The 19,563-nt window shown below is 40.0% G+C and overlaps 1 protein-coding gene across 3 annotated transcripts in view; it reads right to left on the bottom strand.

Moving 5' to 3' along the window:
• The window catches only part of INO80D (INO80 complex subunit D), a 50,416-nt gene extending 31,917 nt beyond the window's left edge, over positions 1 to 18,499 (bottom strand). The window contains exons 1-3 of one of the 3 annotated variants that reach the window (XM_081142721.1): positions 18,113 to 18,499; positions 1,653 to 1,745; positions 1,301 to 1,547 (exon numbers count right to left, since the gene is read on the bottom strand). In XM_081142721.1, the coding sequence (XP_080998847.1) occupies positions 1,301 to 1,518 (218 nt within the window). In that variant the 5' untranslated portion in view covers positions 1,519 to 1,547; positions 1,653 to 1,745; positions 18,113 to 18,499. Of the gene's footprint in view, positions 1 to 1,300; positions 1,548 to 1,652; positions 1,746 to 17,962; positions 18,068 to 18,112 lie in introns of those variants that run through there. The other 2 variants (XM_081142720.1, XM_081142722.1) reach the window with 2 other exon arrangements.
• Positions 18,500 to 19,563: the final 1,064 nt, after the last annotated feature.

Here is a 19,563-nt window from a genome sequence, read left to right as displayed (position 1 = left end):
TGAAATTAGCATTTTCGGTCTGCTAGAACCAAATGGACAGATATGTTTACCTAATACAGTGGTCCCTTTCTCACCTGAGATTAAAATTTTATTCCTTGTCTCACTAAGCAGCTGTTTCTAACTTTCGGGTATTGTAATTTGAAGCCTTAAGTGCTCATTAGAAATTCTAACAGAGTATTCCCAAATCACCACATTATACTATACTCATTTTGGTGGGATCTCTAGCAGCACAAATTATTTATTTCACCCTAAAGTGTAAAAACTGCTCACTGTGACATATAAAATACATATTCCTTTTCAACCAATTTATGCAGGTGACATTTGCTTATGTATGGGAACAAGGATGAACTTTTTTTTAAGGATGAACTTTTCACTTCTATACATTCTAAGAGAGAAGTTAAACATTCCAAGTTTCTACCTAAAGATAACAAGTATTTGAAACTTTCTTGTAAAATAAGCATGCATCCCTCTGTAATATCCTACCATGATCAACATGGTTTCTGGAGAACTGAAGGAAAAGAGATTATATGTGAAATCTAGTGTGAATTTTCCTACAAATATGAAAGATGAACAACCAGCATAAGACTTCTTTAAAAACACCTCCCCATTTATTTATTTTTTAATTCAGCAAAGCATAAATTCATAATTCTAGCAATAAAACCTATCCTTACTATGAAGATACAGTTTCTAATTTATAGTAAACATATTCTATATGGAACTCTTTTTAACCAAAAGAGGCAAGATTATAAAATAATGCCAAATATTGCTTAGAGGTCTGAGAGAAAGTAAATCTGAGTGATTCAAGTAATCATTCTTTTAAGTAATTCTTTTTCAGTGAGTACATACCCTTTGTTACCTTTCAAGCACAGATTTTAAAATTCCAAAATTATCATTAATTACAACACCTAAGTAGTTTCCATAATTTTTCTCATTTAGGCAGATGACAAAACTAAGTAGAGAAGTCAGAAACACTTTATAGGGCTGCAAACTAAATACATCAGTACCAAGACTTCAAGCAACAACTTTAAGGGGGAAAAATTTTTTTTAAATAATCCTAGAAAGTCTCTTAAGTCAATATAAAAAGAAAGCATTAAAACATACTTTTCAAGTGATTCCCCAAATTTACTACTCCATTTTTTAAAAATTACCATCTCTCATCTTTAGAAGCATTTCAAAGATTACTTAGAATACTCAAAGAAAGCATCATTTACATTCACTGTATCAAAAGCAGAAAGGACAAGAAAAAGAAAAATTCCAAGCCTAATTAAATCAAAGGCCGAGTCCCATTACCAGCTCTTACCTACGATCCTCTGATTTGGGGATGGGGTTGGTGCAGCGTTGGCTGTTATACTTGGCCACATATTCACATTGCTTGAAGGGGGCAGTCTTGTCCTCCAGAACGTGTCTGATACAGAAAGCGTAGCCGTTGAGTCGCCGCTGCTTGCACAGTTTGGGGCTATATGAGCACAAGGGCTTATTGTCAACCTCAGAGAAGTGTATATGTTTCCCTTCATACATCACGTGACTCTATTCCTTGTGAACATCAGCTAAAAGACCACCACAAAAAAAGAAACCCAAATGATAAATCAGAGAGTATAAGGCAGATTTAAGTTGAGAATTTCACTGAGGGATTTCTGGCCCCACAGCCATACCTGATTTTAAATCTTCTGCACCATAGCAATGTTAAGAGAACCCCAAGGATACCACACTTTGGAATGCTGCAGAATCAAGATGAAGCAGATTGTCTACAAAAATATCAAAAGGCCTAGTTAACAAATTGAAATAAGCAAAGTTTGCTCACCTCAGAAGTAAAATACTAGGATATCACCCTTCTAATGGGATAGATTCTTTTTCGTTGTAATCCAACATCCCAATACTGAATCCAAATAGTAAGAGGGACAAAATATTAAATTACCTTACCCCTCCAAATTGAACTAAATAACTTCTCCTCTGGCTAAGTTTTGGAAATACCTCAAAATAGGTAAGGGTCTTCCACCAAACAAATGTCATAAAGTAGCAGTCTTTTCATTTCATTACTGGTGCTTATAGGCTATACCTATTTCCAGAACCAAAATCTCTTTACAATGCAAACAGACCTCAAACTTCCCTCAGAAAGTCTACATATTTTGATAAATTGACAAGTATTCGGCAATTTGTAAAATAATGTTTCTATGACATACAAAAAAGAGCAAATTCCCATTTTTAAAAAAGTCACTTTCCCTTTAATCTCCCCCCTCACTTATCCCATCTAAACTTGAGCCCAAGGACTAGTCACCCAACCACACTTCCACCACTCAGTTCAGTGCTCCCAATTACACTAAACAGAATAATAATCATGGTTTATGAGTCTTTGGAGCTTTAGTAAGAAATGGAAGAAAAAAATGACACAATACTCATACATCTCTACACAAAAGTCCCAGCAGTAGATTGAATCAACTAATTTGTCAAGTCAGGATTGTAGTGGGCTAATGTGGTCTAACACCCCTTCTCCACACTCCAAAAGTCACCCACATAGGCTTAGATACCAGCTACATAAAAACTCAATACTCTCTCCTTTAATAAACTCAGTATGAAATGCCCCATACCAGTGAATGACAAGATACATAAATGCTTGAGGAGTCAGGAGATAATGTTTGCTCAAGCCCAGAATCTGGACTTACTTTGTTACCTTGAGCAAGTCATTTAAACTCAGTTTTCTCATCTGTAAAATAGAGATAATAACAGTCGCTATGTTATCATTAAGCTGCTGCAAGGATCAAATGATACAGCGCATGCAACACACTAAGTACCATGCCTCGTACATGTTAGACACTGAATGAAAATTATAACTCATAAGTGCTAATTCTTCTTACTACACTTTACCTGAAAATGATAAAAACAGAGAATTTGTATTACCCTTGAAAAGCATTTCACTTACTCTAGTAGGAAAGAAACCCTGAAGTACAAGCTTGATTAATAAAAATCACATTCATTACTGAGTAAACTTAATCACATACCAATGTGAAACAAAAATAATAGCTTTCCCTTTTCACTTTATTAGGGTGCAAGAAAGAAAAGTTGGACTAAAAATTTGAATTTAGCTGCCCTGAAGGTCTGGATGTTCATGACAGGAAAGATTTCAAAGCAAACCCATGCTGTTTCATTTTTACACTCTTTGGCCTGCTCACCCACCTGGCAAACATAAATCCTTCATGGATTAATTTAAGTAAATCTACAATAACTTCAGGAAAAAAATACACAGGATATAAGTAAGAGAAAAAAGTAATTTACAGAATCAATTTGATTGCCATTATGAAGAAAGCAGCCTATATATCTGTATGCATGATAATATTTTATAAATCACAGAAAGACATCTAAGGGCAGGCATGAAGGGATGTGATGGGCAATGTTTACTTTTTAACACTGACATCTTCCAGTTATGGATTTCCCCTTTAAAGTTTTACACATTTTTTTTCTTGAATTGGCTAGAACTACTGGAACAATGTTAATAATAAGGGTGACCATTGTTACTCCTAACTTTAAGTGAGATTGTTTTGAGTCAATGGTAGGTAGGAATAATGCTGACTTTTTTTTTTTTTTAAGATTTTTTTTAGCAAGGAAAGAAGGAGGAGAGAGGGAGAGAGGGGGAGAGAGAGAAAGAGAGAGAGAGGGAGAGGGAGAGAGAGAGAGAGAGAGAGAGAGAGAGAGACATAGATACAGGAGCAAAACACTGATCAGCTGCCTCCTGCATGCCCACCACTCCGGCAAATACCCTGGCTGGGAATGGAACATAGGACAACATCCAACCAAGCCACACCGCCCAGGGTAATAAAGCTGACTTTTAATGTGACGAATTTCCTGTTATGTTAAGGAAATAACAAGTAAATTCCTATTTTATTAAGAGTTGTTATTCAAAAAAACAAAACAAAACAACAAAAAACTTTCAGAATGGTTAATTTTACCAAATTCTTTTTCAGCTTCGGGGGAGATGATCATCTTTCTCTTTCATTATTTTTTTTTTTTAAATATATCTTTAATGATTTCAGAGAGAGGAAAGGAGAGGGAGAGAGAGAGATAGAAACATCAATGATGAGAGAGTCATTGATCAGCTGCCTAGCCTGCGTAACCCAGGCATGTGCCCTGACTGGAAATCGAACCCTGATCACCTGGATCCTAGGTCGATGCTCAACCCCTGAGCCACGCCGGCTGGGCCTCTTTCATATTTTTTAAAATATGGTATTTATTACTTTCTGATACAGTCCTGGGATGAAAGCAACTTGGTCATTATGTACTATTATTTTAATGTGTTGCTGAATTATACTTGCTAACATGTAAGATTTTTGTATTATAATAATGGCTTAAGTTTTCTGTTTGTGTGCTTTGCCAGAATTTGGTATTGATACAATATTTCGAAAAATAATTTAGAAAATCTTTCTCTTTTTCTATGTTCTTGAGCAAGTTAAAAAGGACTACAAGTTATAATGTTCCTTAGAAGGTTGCCTCGGCTTAGTGCTTTTTCATAGTGAATCAGGTCTTCACATTTATCTGCAGACAATTTAGTAATGTGACCTCTTATATTTAATTTCCTAAATATATGTGATTTATTCTCATATTCTGTGCATTCATAACATATGTGATATTTGTGCTTTCTCCCTTTGTTCATGACAGGTTCAATAGAAGTTTATCTGTTTTATATTTTTACCAATATCCTCTTATAAAAAACAAAAAACAAAATCTCTTGGGAGTTATTAGTATCTCCATGTAAGTTTTCTAATTCATCAAGTTCTGCTTTTATCTTTGATAATACTTTCTTTTTATTGATTTTTTTAAAGAGAGAGGAAGGAAGAGGGGGAGAGAAACAATGATGTGTGAGTGAAACATTGATCAGCTGCCTCCTGCAGACCCCCAACCAGGGGTAGAGCCTGCAACCCAGGCATATGCCCTGATGGAGAACTGATCTGGTAACCTTTTGGTGCATGGGAAAATACCCAACCAACTGAGCCACACCAGCAAGGGCTGATAAACTTTCTTTCTGCTTTCTTTTCATTTATTATTTTTTGCAACTTCTTGGGCTGAATTATTCATTTTAATTTTTTCTTGCTTAGTAAGTTATGAATCTCCCTGAGTACTGTTTTAGCCATATCCCAAAGATACTAGTACACAGAATTCTGACTATCAGTACTTTCTAGTTGATTTGGATTTGATATTTTAATTTCTCCTTTGACCTAAGAGTTAATTTTTTCAGATGGTAGAGTTTTGTTTTCCTTGTTTTAGTTCTAGTTAAGAATAAGGAGCATATCTGCATATATTTCTGCTTTTTGCATTTGACTGAGATTTTCTTTGGGACCTAATAGGGATTCTTGAAAAAGCTCATTTTCATTGTTTCCAGGGTACATTGTTTGTTATACTATATATCACGGTTATTAATGTCCACTATGTTATTACTTATTTTGTCTGCTTGCTCTATCAAGAACTGAAAGAATTCAGTCAAAATCCCTTTCTATGATCAGATTTGTCTGTTTCTCAGTATATTTTTTGTCCTATAAATTTTAAAGCTGTGTTTTTGATATATGAGATTCATAACCACTAGATTATCATTCTTTATCATTAGGAAATGCAACTCAAGTGATGATTTTTGTCTTGAATTAAACCTTGTCTGACACAAATACTTGGACTCTCATTTTTTTATTTGAATTTGCCAGTTAAAGTCTTTACCCATCCTTTTATTCTAAAATTTTCTAAGGTACTGTTTTAAATCATGGGTCAGAAAACTCTGGCTTACAGTACAAATCTGGCCCAATGACTATTTTTGTAGTTTTATTAGAAAACTATCCTGTTAATTCATCCACATGTTGTCTATGGCTGCTTTCATGCTGTAACAGTAGAGATGAATAGTTGCAATAGAGATTGTATGGCTGCAAAGCCTGAAATATTTGCTAAAATATTATGTGCTGGTTCGATTTAGATGACATCTCTTAATTGGTTTGACTTTTTTGCTCTACCTTGAGTGTCATTCTCTTTTAATAAATGGGTTTATCCAATTTATAATTTTATATTTATTTACATGGCAGATATTTCATCTTAATTTTATCTTTCTTTTTTGCATTGCTTTTAGCTTTCAATTCTATCTTTTTATTACATTTCATTATATAGCCTGTTTTCTTGGGAGATTTAGTCTGTGTCCTTTAGATAACATTTCTTTACTGCACACTAAGAAAATTAGTATACTTAGCATTATCACAATTGACCTTATGTTATGAACAATAAGAAAAATATCCATTTTTTTAAACTACCCATCCCAAATGCAGTAATTTCTCCTTATACTATTATTTCTACACTGCCATACTTTACAACATTTTAATGCTGGTTCTACATTTAAATTTATTCAGTGCTATTCACTAATCCTATTAGTTGTCAACTCATCCCTAATGCAATAGTTTGTAACATATCACCTCTCCTCTCTCTCCTCCCTTCCCCTTCACCTCCACTCAGGGCTGACTTATGGAATCTAAGCCATGGTTTTTCTATTTGGAAATACACGTCAATTAATAATATACTTAAACTATAACTTGCCTGAACATAAAATTCTTGGGTCATGTATTTTCTTTTGTCTACTAAATTTGAGTATTTTTTTCCATATATTCTAGAACGAAAAAGCCTAAGGCAAGCCTCTTTATTTTATACAGGGCTTGATTTTATTTTTTTTCCATTTTGACCTAACAATGTCTTTATATTTAAGGACTAGAAACTACTTTAGAATTTCAAGTCTCCTGTTACTGTGGGAAACTCGATGTCTTGAAAATATTTTTCTGCTTCATGATTCTATTGTCTTCTTCAGGGGTATCAATTATTGGTAAGCCTATTTACTGTATTCTCTCTCTCATCTTTTTAGTTTTTTACTTTTTCCATTTTGAATTGCTGGAATTCCTCAAGCTTACCTCCAATATCCCCCCCATAGTGTATATCTGCTGCTTTGCAAGTGACCCTTATTTCTATTATATTTTTCTGTTATTTTGTATCCAGATTCCATCAGCTCACTCTAATCTTTCTGTTGTCTTGTTCATACACTCTTCCCTTGAGACTTGACTCAGTGCTGAACCAGTCTCTCCAACTCACTGGAGTCCATATGACGTAGATTTTAGGGAACGATAGTGTAGGCTTTAAATATTTCTCTTCAGGTAACTAAGCAGCTATAAGGCGGTTTACTGCCAGTTTCTTCTCCACTCTAAACTTCCCGCAAAAATGGTATGACTGTAGCCCGGCTGACATGGCTCAGTGATTGAGCATGGACCTATGATCCAGGGGATCACACTTCGATTCCCGGTCAGGGCAGGTGCCCAGGTTGCAGGCTCAATCCCCAGTGGGGGGCATGCAGGAGGAAGCCAATCAATGACTTTCTCATCATTGATGTTTCCATCTCTCTCTCTCCCTCTCCCTTCCTCTCTCTGAAATCAATAGTGATATATTTTGAAGAACAAAAAAAGTATGACTGTATAGTTTGTAATTCAACCCCACCTCTCCTGTCACTCAGGAAGCCCAATGTACATACCAAGTTTGCCAATCCAAGTATGAAGTTATTGGTTTTGTCTCCATGGTGGACCACCCCCCTACTTGGGAGAAAAGCTGCTTCCCTCACTCTGCCTGAGTTCTGTAGAGAAAATCATCCTCTCTTGTCCTGGTTCAATTTTCACTACTTAATAGCACTAATTCATATATTCTGATTACAAGGTTTTGTTAGTTACCAAGATAGAGGGTTTTTTTTTGCTTCTCAGTCTCATTATTTTTAGTTTAGAAAGGAAAGAAGAGAGATGTCAGTATTATACCATCATTAACCAGAAATATCTTTTAAAATTCTGTATAGTAAAATACAGGGGTAGGCAAAAGTAGGTTTATAGTTGTTCGTATGGAAAATAATACAATAATAAATAATAATACAAGAATAAGGTGTTTCGCATACTTACAACTGTAAACCTACGTTTGCCAACCCCTGTATATCAAAATAAAATCATAAAACAAATTTATTATATAATTTTTACAAATTACTTTTGTAATAATTTTCTATTTTTTATTTTAAAGAATCAACATACTATTAAAGAAGTTACTAACCTTGATTAAATCCATTTTCACTGTTAAATCGATGTGATTCTAGCTTTAATGGCTAGTATTTACTTATTAAACTCTTACGAAAAATCTATCATTTTCCTTGAAGTTGTGGAGGGTATAACAGTAAGAGACATAGTTCTGCCCTTAGAATATTACACTCGATGAGATGAGATGAGATGCATTCAAAAGAAAGGAAGTGAATAATTGGAGGACCTCCCCCACAGCTCTGAGCACCCCAGGTTCCTCTAGTGCCACCAAGCCTAAGATCAGGCTGCTCCCTCTGTCCACAGCCGTGGATGTCTTCCCTCTTGGTACCCCCTCCTCTGGCCAGTCCTGGTTTAATCCTTCAGAACACACATGCAATTTCCCAAAGGCTGAGTTAGTTACAGGCTCCGCTGAGGTACTCCACACATTTCCCTGTTTGGACACTCATCACATTCTATTTTAATTGCCTACTCTTCTGTTGTCTTCCCTCCTAGACAATAAGATTCCAGAGGGATGACAGTTTTCTGTTCATCTTTATATCCCAGGGCCCAGCAGTTAATAGGTGCTCAATAAGTACATGCTGCCTACATAAATAGCTTCTGTGACAGTAACTTTTGTTTTAAATCCTCACCAGAGGATATTTTTTCCATTACTTTTCAGAGAGAGTGGAAGCAGGAGTGAACGAGAGAGAGAGAGAGAGAGAGAGAGAGAGAGAGAGAGAGAAAGAGAGAGAGAGAGAGAGGGGGGGGGAGGGAGGGAGGGAGGGAGGAAGGGAGGGAGGGAGGGAGGGGCAGAGAGGTGAGAGAGAGACTGATTGGTTGCCTCCCACACGCAACCAGGCTGGGGATTGAGCTTGGGGTTGAGCTTGCAACCAAGGTACGTGCCCTTGGTCGCAATCAAACCCCTGACCCTTCAGTCCACAGGGCAACGCTCTAACCACTGAGAAAACCAGCTAGGGCTGTGACAGTAACTTTTAATTCTGGGTTGTCTACCCAAAACAAAGGTTACTAGATTCACCCACTGATCATTAAATAACTTCTAAAAATCACTAAATTGGAACTTCAGATAGTCTATACAGTAATTTCTAATAGCCATTGTCATATGCCAAGAGAAAATTAGTATAGATTTAAATTTTTTTAATATTCTAGTATATCTCAAAAAGTAACATCAAACAGTTCATCAAATAGATGTATATAATTTGCTACCCAATATCTATTTAGCAAATAATGTTTAAAAAACATAAGAATGCATTAAACTCTGCCTAGTCAACTTGCTTCTAACGCTAACAATTCATTAATCTAGCCCGGCCTGGCGTGGCTCAGCTACTGAAAGATGGCCCAGGATCCAGGAGATCACAGTTCGATTCCCGGTCAGGGTACATGCCGGGTTACGGCTCAACCCCAAATCGGGGGCGTGCAGGAGGCAGCCGACCAATGACTCTCTCATCATTGATGTTTCTATCTCTCTCTCTCTCTTCCTTCCTCTCTCTGGAATCAATAAAGATATGTTAAAAAAAAAAAAAGAATTCATTAATCTATCCAATTGCCCTCTTTCAGCATTTGCCACAAGGTGTGAAAGAAAGCTCTTGCTACTCTATGCCATTACAAAAAGGTGTATAATTTCAACATCTTATAAACAACTTCTCTTCCTTCTGTTTTTTAAATCTGTAATTAATTTTTTCTTCTCATTTCTTTGATTTTTAATGTTCTTAAAATTTTCTTTTAATTTTTTCTCTGATTTTTAATGTTTTAAAGTCTCATTAAAAACCAACTTTATATCATTTTTTGCATCTTCCTTTTGAACAACTGACTCGTTTCTCCATTTTCAAATCCCTCTTTTTAAAAGCTCAACTTAATCTTTATACTTATACTTTCAACTCTCTGATGAATTCACTCACTTTAAATGGCCCTCTGCTTTGAAATATAACTTCTTTCTAAGTGAATATTATTTAATATCAAAATCACTCTGTCTATACACTGGAAACTATTCCTCTAATAGGTTTTTCATTTTTTCAATTAAAGAAGAATTCTTGAAAAAAAGCACTAAAGTCAGATCTCAGGGAAAAGACCCACTTTTTTCCATTCTTTACATCCAGCCTCCCACAATTCAAGTTCTTTACCCCTACTGCACCAAAGGTGAAGTTCACATGGCCTTCACTCTTTGACACTCATTGTAAGATACAGAGAGAGGAAACACATAATATATAAAGTCCACATGATCTTAATCAAACGTCTGATAGATCCTAATATTTAAATACTATTGTATGTCTAATCCATAAAGAAAGGATACACCGAAGCTCTACCTTTTAACACAAGATGTCACTTAAAAGAGGAAGCAAAAAAAATCCTAACCAGACTCAATTTATTAACAACTACAGCAGATATTACCTTCAGCTATGGAAATAACTTGCTTAGAATATAAACGGATCTATGCTCCCTCAAGGAGGAGAACACAGGTAATTAAGCACTTTAGAGTGGCAGCAGAATACACACCCTTATTCAATTACTACCAAAAAGCAAAAAAAAAAAAAACTATTACTGAGAACAGTCCCACAGAAAGAATATCTCCATGGTAAACATACCCATATACTGAAATTCAAGAGTAGAAAATATGGTTAGGTGAAAAATCTTAAAATAAAAAGTCTTCTTGATATTACATGCTGAGTTTAATTGAAAAATAAAACAATTCCCTTCTATAGTTTCTTTCGTCTTGCAAATACAGAGGAATAATACATTAGCAGGGAGAAAAGTAAGGAAGATAAGCTTTTAACAAAAGCAACCCACAGCCCTTCCAGTCTTCCAACAGCAACCATAAACCAATTTGACAAAAATATGAACATTATTCTCTTCGGGACTGCTGCTGCATCACCTCCACGTGGAATCTCTATATGTCATTACTGCTCTTTTGCGTCTCATGTTTCAGAAGCATGTTCATTTCACTGCCACAGCATTTTTCCCTAATTGCCATCTGTAATTTTATATTCTGCCCCCTTTTAAGAGCCTAGACCTACAACATACCTTACATTTTTTTAATCCTGCATGACCCTAAATTCTCAGAATGTTAGTTTTCTAACATATTTAATAGAACAGAAAAGAACATTTACTTATCCCAGAGTCACATACTTTAAAGTCTTTTAAAAAGCCTCCCCCATTTTAAGCTTTTTATGAAGAGTTTTAATTCAACTTCAGAGAAAAAAATGTAATAAAATACTAAACAGATGAGTATATTAATTTTTTTAACAAACTAACATCCCACATATTAATGTGAAAAGCAGTAAAATTAGAAATAATGAAAATCAACTGATGGGGGGAAAAATTGCCTATCACCCAAAAATATAAACAATATTCAGTAGAAAGTTCAAAGTAGACTACTAAAACATAAATCGAATAAATGTTTACTGAATAGCTATTATATGCCAAACTGCATTGGACAAATAAGTCTGCACTATGAATTTAAATGGAATTTACAGTAGTTGAGTTCCTTAAGTGATTTATCAGAAAGGTAAAGGAGAGTTTATGCAGAAGTTGAGAGTACTTATTGATTCTAGTGGGTATCAGAGATGGTGCTCAAATCTGGTTCTCCTAATTACTAGGTCTATGACTCTGGGCAAGTTATTTAGGTTTCAGTTTTCTCACATGTAAAGAGAGAGTATAATAGTATGTACCTCATTGAGTCTTTTAAAATTAAATTAGGCATTTCATGAACCATGCTTAGCTTGGTATCCAGCACTAGTAATCACTTAATGTTAACTACTATTAGAAGCTGTAAGTAGTAATTTATTAGTATTATCATTTTAATCTACAATCTGCAGAGCTAAAGTGCACTCTCCAGCTGCTAGTGGTTTTCTGAACGGTACAGTGTAATTCTCCATTAAGTCAGGCCCTCCCACCTTCTTGGGGCTATGCTAACAGAATCTACTGAGAATTCCCTATAATCCATATTAAAAATCTAATATTAAAAATATTGTCTACATTCTATACAACCTCTATATACTGATGTTCTTGTGATGGAAAATACTAGCAGAATGAGTAGTGCTTGACTTGGTTACAGCATTTATGAGCTCCTGTAAATCATCCTTTACAACAAATGCCTTCTGAGTTCCTGTCCATGCCACAGTCACTCTCAATTGTTATGGAAACCCTATATTGCAGGACAAGAAGAAAAAAGTTGTAGCTATAGTCGTCAAAGTTCTTTTGTTTTATGAATCTGAAACTAAAGGCCTCTTTGTTGCTAAACTCCACATACACTGTTCCATCCTTATCGTACTTGACCTCTCTGTAGCATTTGACCCTGTTGACCACTTTCTCTTTCTTGAAAATCCCTTTCTGGCAGCTCAGTCAGTGGCTTAGTTTCTTTTCCCCCCACACTCAAGTGTCAGTGTTCCCCAAGATCCTCTTTACCTTGTTTTATAGGGATGCAAGACGAAATACCTTACATGGGCCACAAGGGTGGGCCGGGGGCAGACTTTAGCAAACTTTGCTCATCTAAAGGGGACTGACTCAAACTAGTTCCAGTAAATTGGTGCAATTAAAAACAAAAATGTAGACCCAGGGCTTTTAGATCTTCCACTTTTTCAAAAGAAGATAAAAAACCAAATAATCCCACAAAATATTCTGATTTTTTTCATGTAAGTAGCTCATTAAAACTTAAAATACAAGATGCATGACCTTGAGAAATTTATTTTATAAATCTGTTCCCTCATCTATGAAACGGCAGTGATAAAGTGACACACAAACACACAAAAAGTGTGAGTCAGACAAGACACTTCTACAATCTTTCATTTTAATTTCTACTCTACATCTACCCCAGGACGAAGTTATTATCCCAGGTTTCAAACCAAATGTACAAAATTGTGAATGTGAGTAAATGCATTTTTCTGGACAAAGGTCCATGAAGTTCATCAGATTCTCAAAAAAGACTGAGAACCACTGACTAAGCCAAATTTTTCTACTTCTACAACTTCAGCTGTCATCTAAACAAGGATGGTTCCCAAATCTACCTACATCCGATCAACCTAGGCAGCCACTTTACCTCTGTAGCCAGCCTCTCCACTTCTCTCCATCTCCACGGCCATAGCCACCACCATAGTTCAAACCTTCAATCTATTCTCAGGAGCTCTCTCACTGGTCTAATTCCAGTCTTGCCCTCCTTTATTCCACCCTTTGTACAACTCAAGTGTTCTAAAATCCAAATAATTTATTTGGCCAAAGGCCTTGAGGCTCTGCTTACAACAGTACAAGGAATCCAAACTCCTTAGCCTCACATAAACTTCTTTAGGATCTGGCCAGGCTGCCATCTCCTTCTTGCACTATTTATTGCTATTCCTACAACTCCTATAATTTGCAACACAGAAAACTCTTGTGTCCTCAGGCATTTATTCATACTTTCGGGTCCCACCTTCAGAAATGCCTTTCTAGAACTCTTCCCATTTGCTTAGGGCAGAAACACCCCAGGAAAAGTCCTTCCTTTAACGGTTGCCCCGAGGCAGCCAAAATAAATAGCTTTCCTGCCTCCAGGAGAATCTATCCCTTATCATCAAGGTTGTAAATGTCAGCGTTTTTGTGTTTGTTTTTTTTCCCTTCTCCACTAGACTAAAAACTCCTCAAGGGCAGAGAATGTGTCTTTGTATTGCAGGGCCCAGTTTCTGTTAAATGAATGAAACAGCACTGGCTTCAGCAACTCCTACAATGACCTGGGTAAACGCCCACCCTCCCAAGGTGAGGCAGATAACTTCAAGGTTTTTAAAGGAGGAGCTAGAAGTAGAGTAAACCCATCTTCTCTGCCCACTGGTGTGCTTAGCGCTCCTTTACATTTGCCAACCCACGGAATTCAACAGCAGCGACTAGACTAACATCAAGCTGATGAAAGTTTCTGTGACTATACTGCTACTTTTCTACTGGCACAAAAATATTTATTTGCCCCATGAAGGTAAATATAACATTCTATCTGTATTCAATACTCACTAGTATTATTAGTATATATTGAATCATTCACATTGAAAAAATTCACATGGAGAATATGGAAACTCTTTAGAGGAAAATAATCTCTATAGGTCAGGCACCAGGCACCATTCTAAGGGCTTTATGTGCAATTCCTCATTTAATCACAGCAACCCTAAGAAGGCATTATCATCACCTTCTCTCACAGATGAAACTGAGAGTGAGATTAAGTAATTTGTCCAAATCACAAAGGTTGGATTCAAGGCCAATTTGACTCCAGAGCCCAAGCTTTAACCAACAAAAAACTACACAACACTGTTAAGTGGAAAATCCTGAGATTATGTTTATGTCGTATGCACACAAAGTCACAAAAAACAGAAAACACAATAAAATGTTAACAATGATAACCTGAGATAAACAGATCTGAGTGGAATGAGTATGAGAATGTATTACTTTTAGTCAGAAAAAAAAGCAAACAAACAAATAAGAGAAATGGTATTTAGATGGTGCTAACAGAAAGGTAAGGTGGGCTCAGGGAATTCATATTGAAGGAGCACCAACTAAGAGCCAAGCACATGAGCTATCTCATCTAATCTTTACCTCAAAAAGTGCTATTTCCATTTTATAGATAAAGAAATCAAAGATGAAGTAACCCATCCAGTGGAAGAGCTGGGATGGGAACCCAAAGCCCAGTCCAAATGTATCTGATTATAGGATATTATGCTACAAATAAAACTGAACTGAAAAGCTGTCTTTTAAAACAATCAGAACCAAGTAGCCTGGCATCTTAAGTGCAAGGAGGGAAAAGAGAGGATGCTCTAGATTTTACCTTTTAGTGGAGAGTATCTTTGCAAGTGTCTCAAAATAGCCAGAAGTATTGTCTAAAATCAGCATTACAGTCAGAGCTCTGGGACAAACAGAGTTACATTAGCATAAATTAAACGGGGTTGGATGTGATTCCATTGTATATGCAGCGGAGTATCTGCTTTGGGGACAATTTGCTGCTTCCAACCCATTCTCACCTATCTACCTATTGCTTACAAGTTACCAAGTGTGTGTGGGGAGAGGCTGGGTTACATGTCCAAGAATACTGCTAACTATTCAGAAATAAATGGCCTCTCATTATCTATAACTATTGTTCCAAACCTGGATAGTGAAAACTGCTAACCCTGGGGGAACACCTCAGATAAGAATGAATGGATCAGCATTTTTTTTTTTTAAATGACTTGTTTAATTCTGGGTGCTATGACTTAGAAATTTTAAAATCCATCCAAACCAAAATTTCATTTCTCTAAAAATAGCAGTGACATGATCTGCTGCGAAAAATAGTTGGGGTGGGGTATACAAATTTCTTTCTACAGTCTTTCAGAGGAAAGAAATATTGACTATTTCCAACTTAAAAGTCAAAATAAATATCTATTTTTGAAACTAAATACTTAAGAGTAAAAAAGTATCTCACCTTAGCAATTTAAAATTAATTCTATATTTGCCTTGAAGTCTCTTATTAGTTTCAAATAAAATGTAGCTTTTGAAAATAACAAACTCCACCCTTCCTTCAGGAATAAAGTAGCCCCTGAGGCAGTTAGATTAGGAAATTAATATAAATTTGGGACCGGGCGGAAAAAGTACAAAACTTTTGGGATCTGTACATATACAGTTTTTTAAAGCTTAGGAATATGAGGTTTAACCTATAGCTTTAAAATATCAAATTATGAGGCATAGAGATTTTTTTAACCTTAAAATGTTCGAAAAAACGAGACTCACTGTATGATTTCTTCCAACCACTAGGCTCTAAAAACGACAGAGCACAACAGAAGTAACAATTTTAGTTACACAAGTATATTAAAACGTCCAAGTCAATAAACAATTTCAATTAATCAATAAAGTTAAACAACCATTAAATGTAATTTGCATTTTTTGGGTACAAAATCCATATCATCTCAAATATCATGCCTTTCTTTAGAACAGTGCTAAATGGCTGGAGACCTATCACCGTGGGAAAGCAGAGGGAGTTTTATTTTAGGCAGAGGAAAGGAAAAGACACGGCGGGAATCACAGGAGCGCCGCTTCCCCGCCTGGCAGCTGCGGGCGCGGGCCCAGCCGCGGGTGCCCGCTGCTCCGCGGGGCCCGCTCTCCGCGGGCGACTCCATCCAGCCTGCGGCCAGGCCGGACACACGCGCACGCGGCGTCCCGTCCTCCGGCCGCCCGAGGGGGGGGCAAATGAGAGGAAAAAGAGCCTCTCCCAACCGGCCCGGACGGAGGCTGACGGCGGGGGGCAGGGGACATTAACATTCCAACTTCCATACTAAAGACCAACCTGAAGGAGGTGAAGCGCAGCCACGGGAAACATCCCATCCCTGAAAGCCAGGACATCGAGATTTGGAAACGGAAGTTTTCAACTTTCACCAAAAAAAACATATCTTTCAAAGCTCATGGCAGCAAAATATAGCTAAAACTGAACCCGTTTAAACACGAAAGAGAAAGAAAAAGAGGAGAGGGAGGAAGGGAGAGAACGCGGGGTCGGCTATGCTCGGTGCCCTGAGGGCTGCTCCACAGACCCCCCTGAGGGGCAGCAGGGACAAATTCCCTTCGAGTCCCCCCTCTTCTATCGCCGGGGTCGAACACAAGGGATCCCACAAATGCAAACAGTGACCATCAGAACCAGGCAGCTCGGGATCCTCAAGCCGCGCTTCAGGAGCTGCCCTGCCCACCTCCTCCCCGCCTTGGTTTCCACGCTCCCGAGCGGCTGACAACCGGGGTCCCCCCGGGCTCTGTTCACGTGTCTGCCTCACCCGACGGTGACCGCACCGGACAGGAAACTCCTGCCTCCGGGGGCTGCTCCAGAAACCCAGCCCCCCCCCGGCCGTGTCCTCGGCGCTCCCTACGCCCTCCAGCAGGGGCTGTCCGGAAGGGGGGCCCGAGACCCGAAGGCGGCCCGGCTCGGGGGGGGGGGGGGCTGGGTCTGACCCCCCCCGGTGTGCGGGGCACGGGCTAAAAGGGCGGCGAGGAAAGAAATACCTGCACCGACAGAAACACCACCTGAATTTACCTCCACCCTTCCCACCGCAAAAAGCCCAGTCACTGACGAATAAGCTAAGAAAAACCCTCGGAAAACTTTTCCAAACGGGAAGAGGGCCCTCTCCCCCTCCCAGCCCGGGGCGCCCGGGCGATGGGCTGGAGCTCGCAGCCCAGGCAGGGCTCGCCGGGGCGCGGGGTGGGGCGCGGGCGAGGGGTGCAGGGGCGGAGTACCTTCAACGGACAGGAACTGGCAAAGAGTTTCAAAATAGCCGAGTGCTCTCCCCTACGCCCTCGGGGGTCGCGAGCGCGGGCACCAGGGCGCCCCGAAAGGAGGGCAGCCCCCCACTCGGGCCTAAAAGGAAACTTTCCGGGCCGCGACTGCACCTGACTCGCTCACCGCCCCGCCACCCCACCCCACGCCCGCCAGGCCGCCCGCCCCGCCCCGCCAGGCCGCCCGGAGCGCGGAGGAGGGGGATAAATAAATTGAACTATTCCCGGAATGGGGGAGGGGGCGATCGCGGGAGACCCGGAGGAGCGGTGGGGGGGCGCCCGGGGGTGGGCGCCCTTTCCCCACTCCTAGGCCCCGACGCCCCGGTCCCGGCAGCCCGGGCCTACCGCCCCGCGGGGGAACCTCCGGGCCAGCGCAGGTCTCGGCCCCACAGCGCCGCCGTCCCGCCCGGAGGTCCCGGGGGACCCCAAGGGGTGCGGGGAGGCCCGGGTGCGGGGCAGGGCGCGGTCGCCGCGGGGCCCGCCCGCCCGAGGCCTAGCCGGCACCCTCCCCCCGCCCCACACCCCCACTCCGGCCCGCGCAGGCCGCGCCGCCCGCCCCGCTCCGGCCCGGGCTGGACCCCGTCCGCCCGCCCGCCGTCGCCGCCCGCGGGCGCCCCGGAGGACCCCAGGTCCCCAGCCCCCGCCACCCCGGCGCCGGCCCCTCTCACCCTTTCATTCTCTGTCCCGGGCCTGGCGCGGGCCGGCGAATCCCCGGCCTCACGTAAACGCGCTCGCCGCCCGCCCTGTCTGCGCGGCCCAGCCCGCCGCCCTACGGGAGCCCGGGGATGTGGGCCGGGCCTGGGGCCGCCTCTGCTTACCTTTCAGCTGCTTTTTTTTTTTTTCTCCTTCCCCCCTTTTCCCTCGGCTGGGCTGACAGATCAGAGTGAGAGGCGCTGGCGATGGAGTAGGAAGCTCGGCCGCCGCTTCTACTGCTCCCCACTGGGCTCCGGCGAGAGCCTTTCCCTGTCAAGCAAGAGGGGTGAGGATCATATTTTTATTTTGGAAACTAAAAAGTGCTCCCGGGGTCGGTGATTATTAAGGGGAAATCCCTGAATATACTCTCCAGCCAAGAAGGCAGGGCTGCCGGCGCCGCACAGAAGAGGCGGCAGCCTCCTACAGCACCACTACCGGCACTGCGAGGACATAACACCAGAGAGCCGCTCCTCGGCCCTCCGAAACGACAACTTTCCTACCATCTTGGAGGCGAGGGAAGGGGGGCCGGGGGGAGAAGTGCCCCCGCGCCCGACGGAGTGCAAACTTCTACTTCTCATCTCTGGAAAAAAGTCCACGCCGGCCGCCTGCACCGGCACCTGGGGAACGAGCAGGGAAGGCTCGGGGGTGCTTGAGAAACGTTTTCATTTGCACCAGGGGGGAAATGTTTCTGCATCTTCTGATGGAAAGAAATCTTGACAGGACCCAGGTTTTCCGGTGATTATTGTTTTCTATTTTCTACTTTTTCCATGTGAGTGACGGTGGTATTTTAATTTTTGTTTCAGGCTCATAATGATTTTTCTCCGTTACAAATCTGAGTTCTGTGTCAGGTGGTCAGTTTATAAATGTGTACTTCAAGAGACTTCACAGCCACTTTGTCTTTATTTGTCTATCTTTATTTATATGTTTTGTACATATAGATATTTGTTTGCTTATATATATATATATATATATATATATATATATATATAGTGTGTGTGTGTGCATGTGTTATATATACAAATCCCTCAAAACTGGGATTGCTGAAAGACAGTTGTAAAGGGATGGCTTTTGTCTCCTTTTCTCAAAGCAATGTAAATAAAACCTATTGACTGCCCAAAAAGGCATGATACAGCTGTTTATTTTTCACAGTGCAAATAAAGGCAGAGATCACTGGGGGGTTAAATACAACTTCAGTATAACTGACCACGTTTCTGGAAATAATCCTAATTCTGTTATGGTCTGCCCATGAAGAAAGGTTCCTGTAAAACTGGAAATAGATTTTAAGTAAAATGACTTACTAAGAATTCATTATATCCAAGCATTTTTACTCTTTTGATCTATTTAGGTTATTTAAGGCTTAAATCTTTGGTGCATTACACATGTTGCTGTCCACTTTCTGCTATGTCACAGAATTGAGAGATGTGTCTTTTTGTTAGAGTTGAGATGTCCGTTCAGAACTTCCAGTGTGCCTCCAGACTGTATAAATTCCTTTTAGTATATTGCAATGGATGTCATCAATCTTTTTTTCATTAGCAAAGCTTAGTAGATAAATAGAATCCAAGTTACCTGATGCGGA

The sequence above is a fragment of the Miniopterus schreibersii genome (assembly GCF_964146895.1).
Source record: "Miniopterus schreibersii genome assembly, chromosome: 7".
In the NCBI taxonomy this organism is placed as follows: Eukaryota; Metazoa; Chordata; class Mammalia; order Chiroptera; family Miniopteridae; genus Miniopterus; species Miniopterus schreibersii.
The sequence above is the reverse complement of the archived record's forward strand: the minus strand, read 5'-3'. Positions and strand labels throughout refer to the sequence as shown.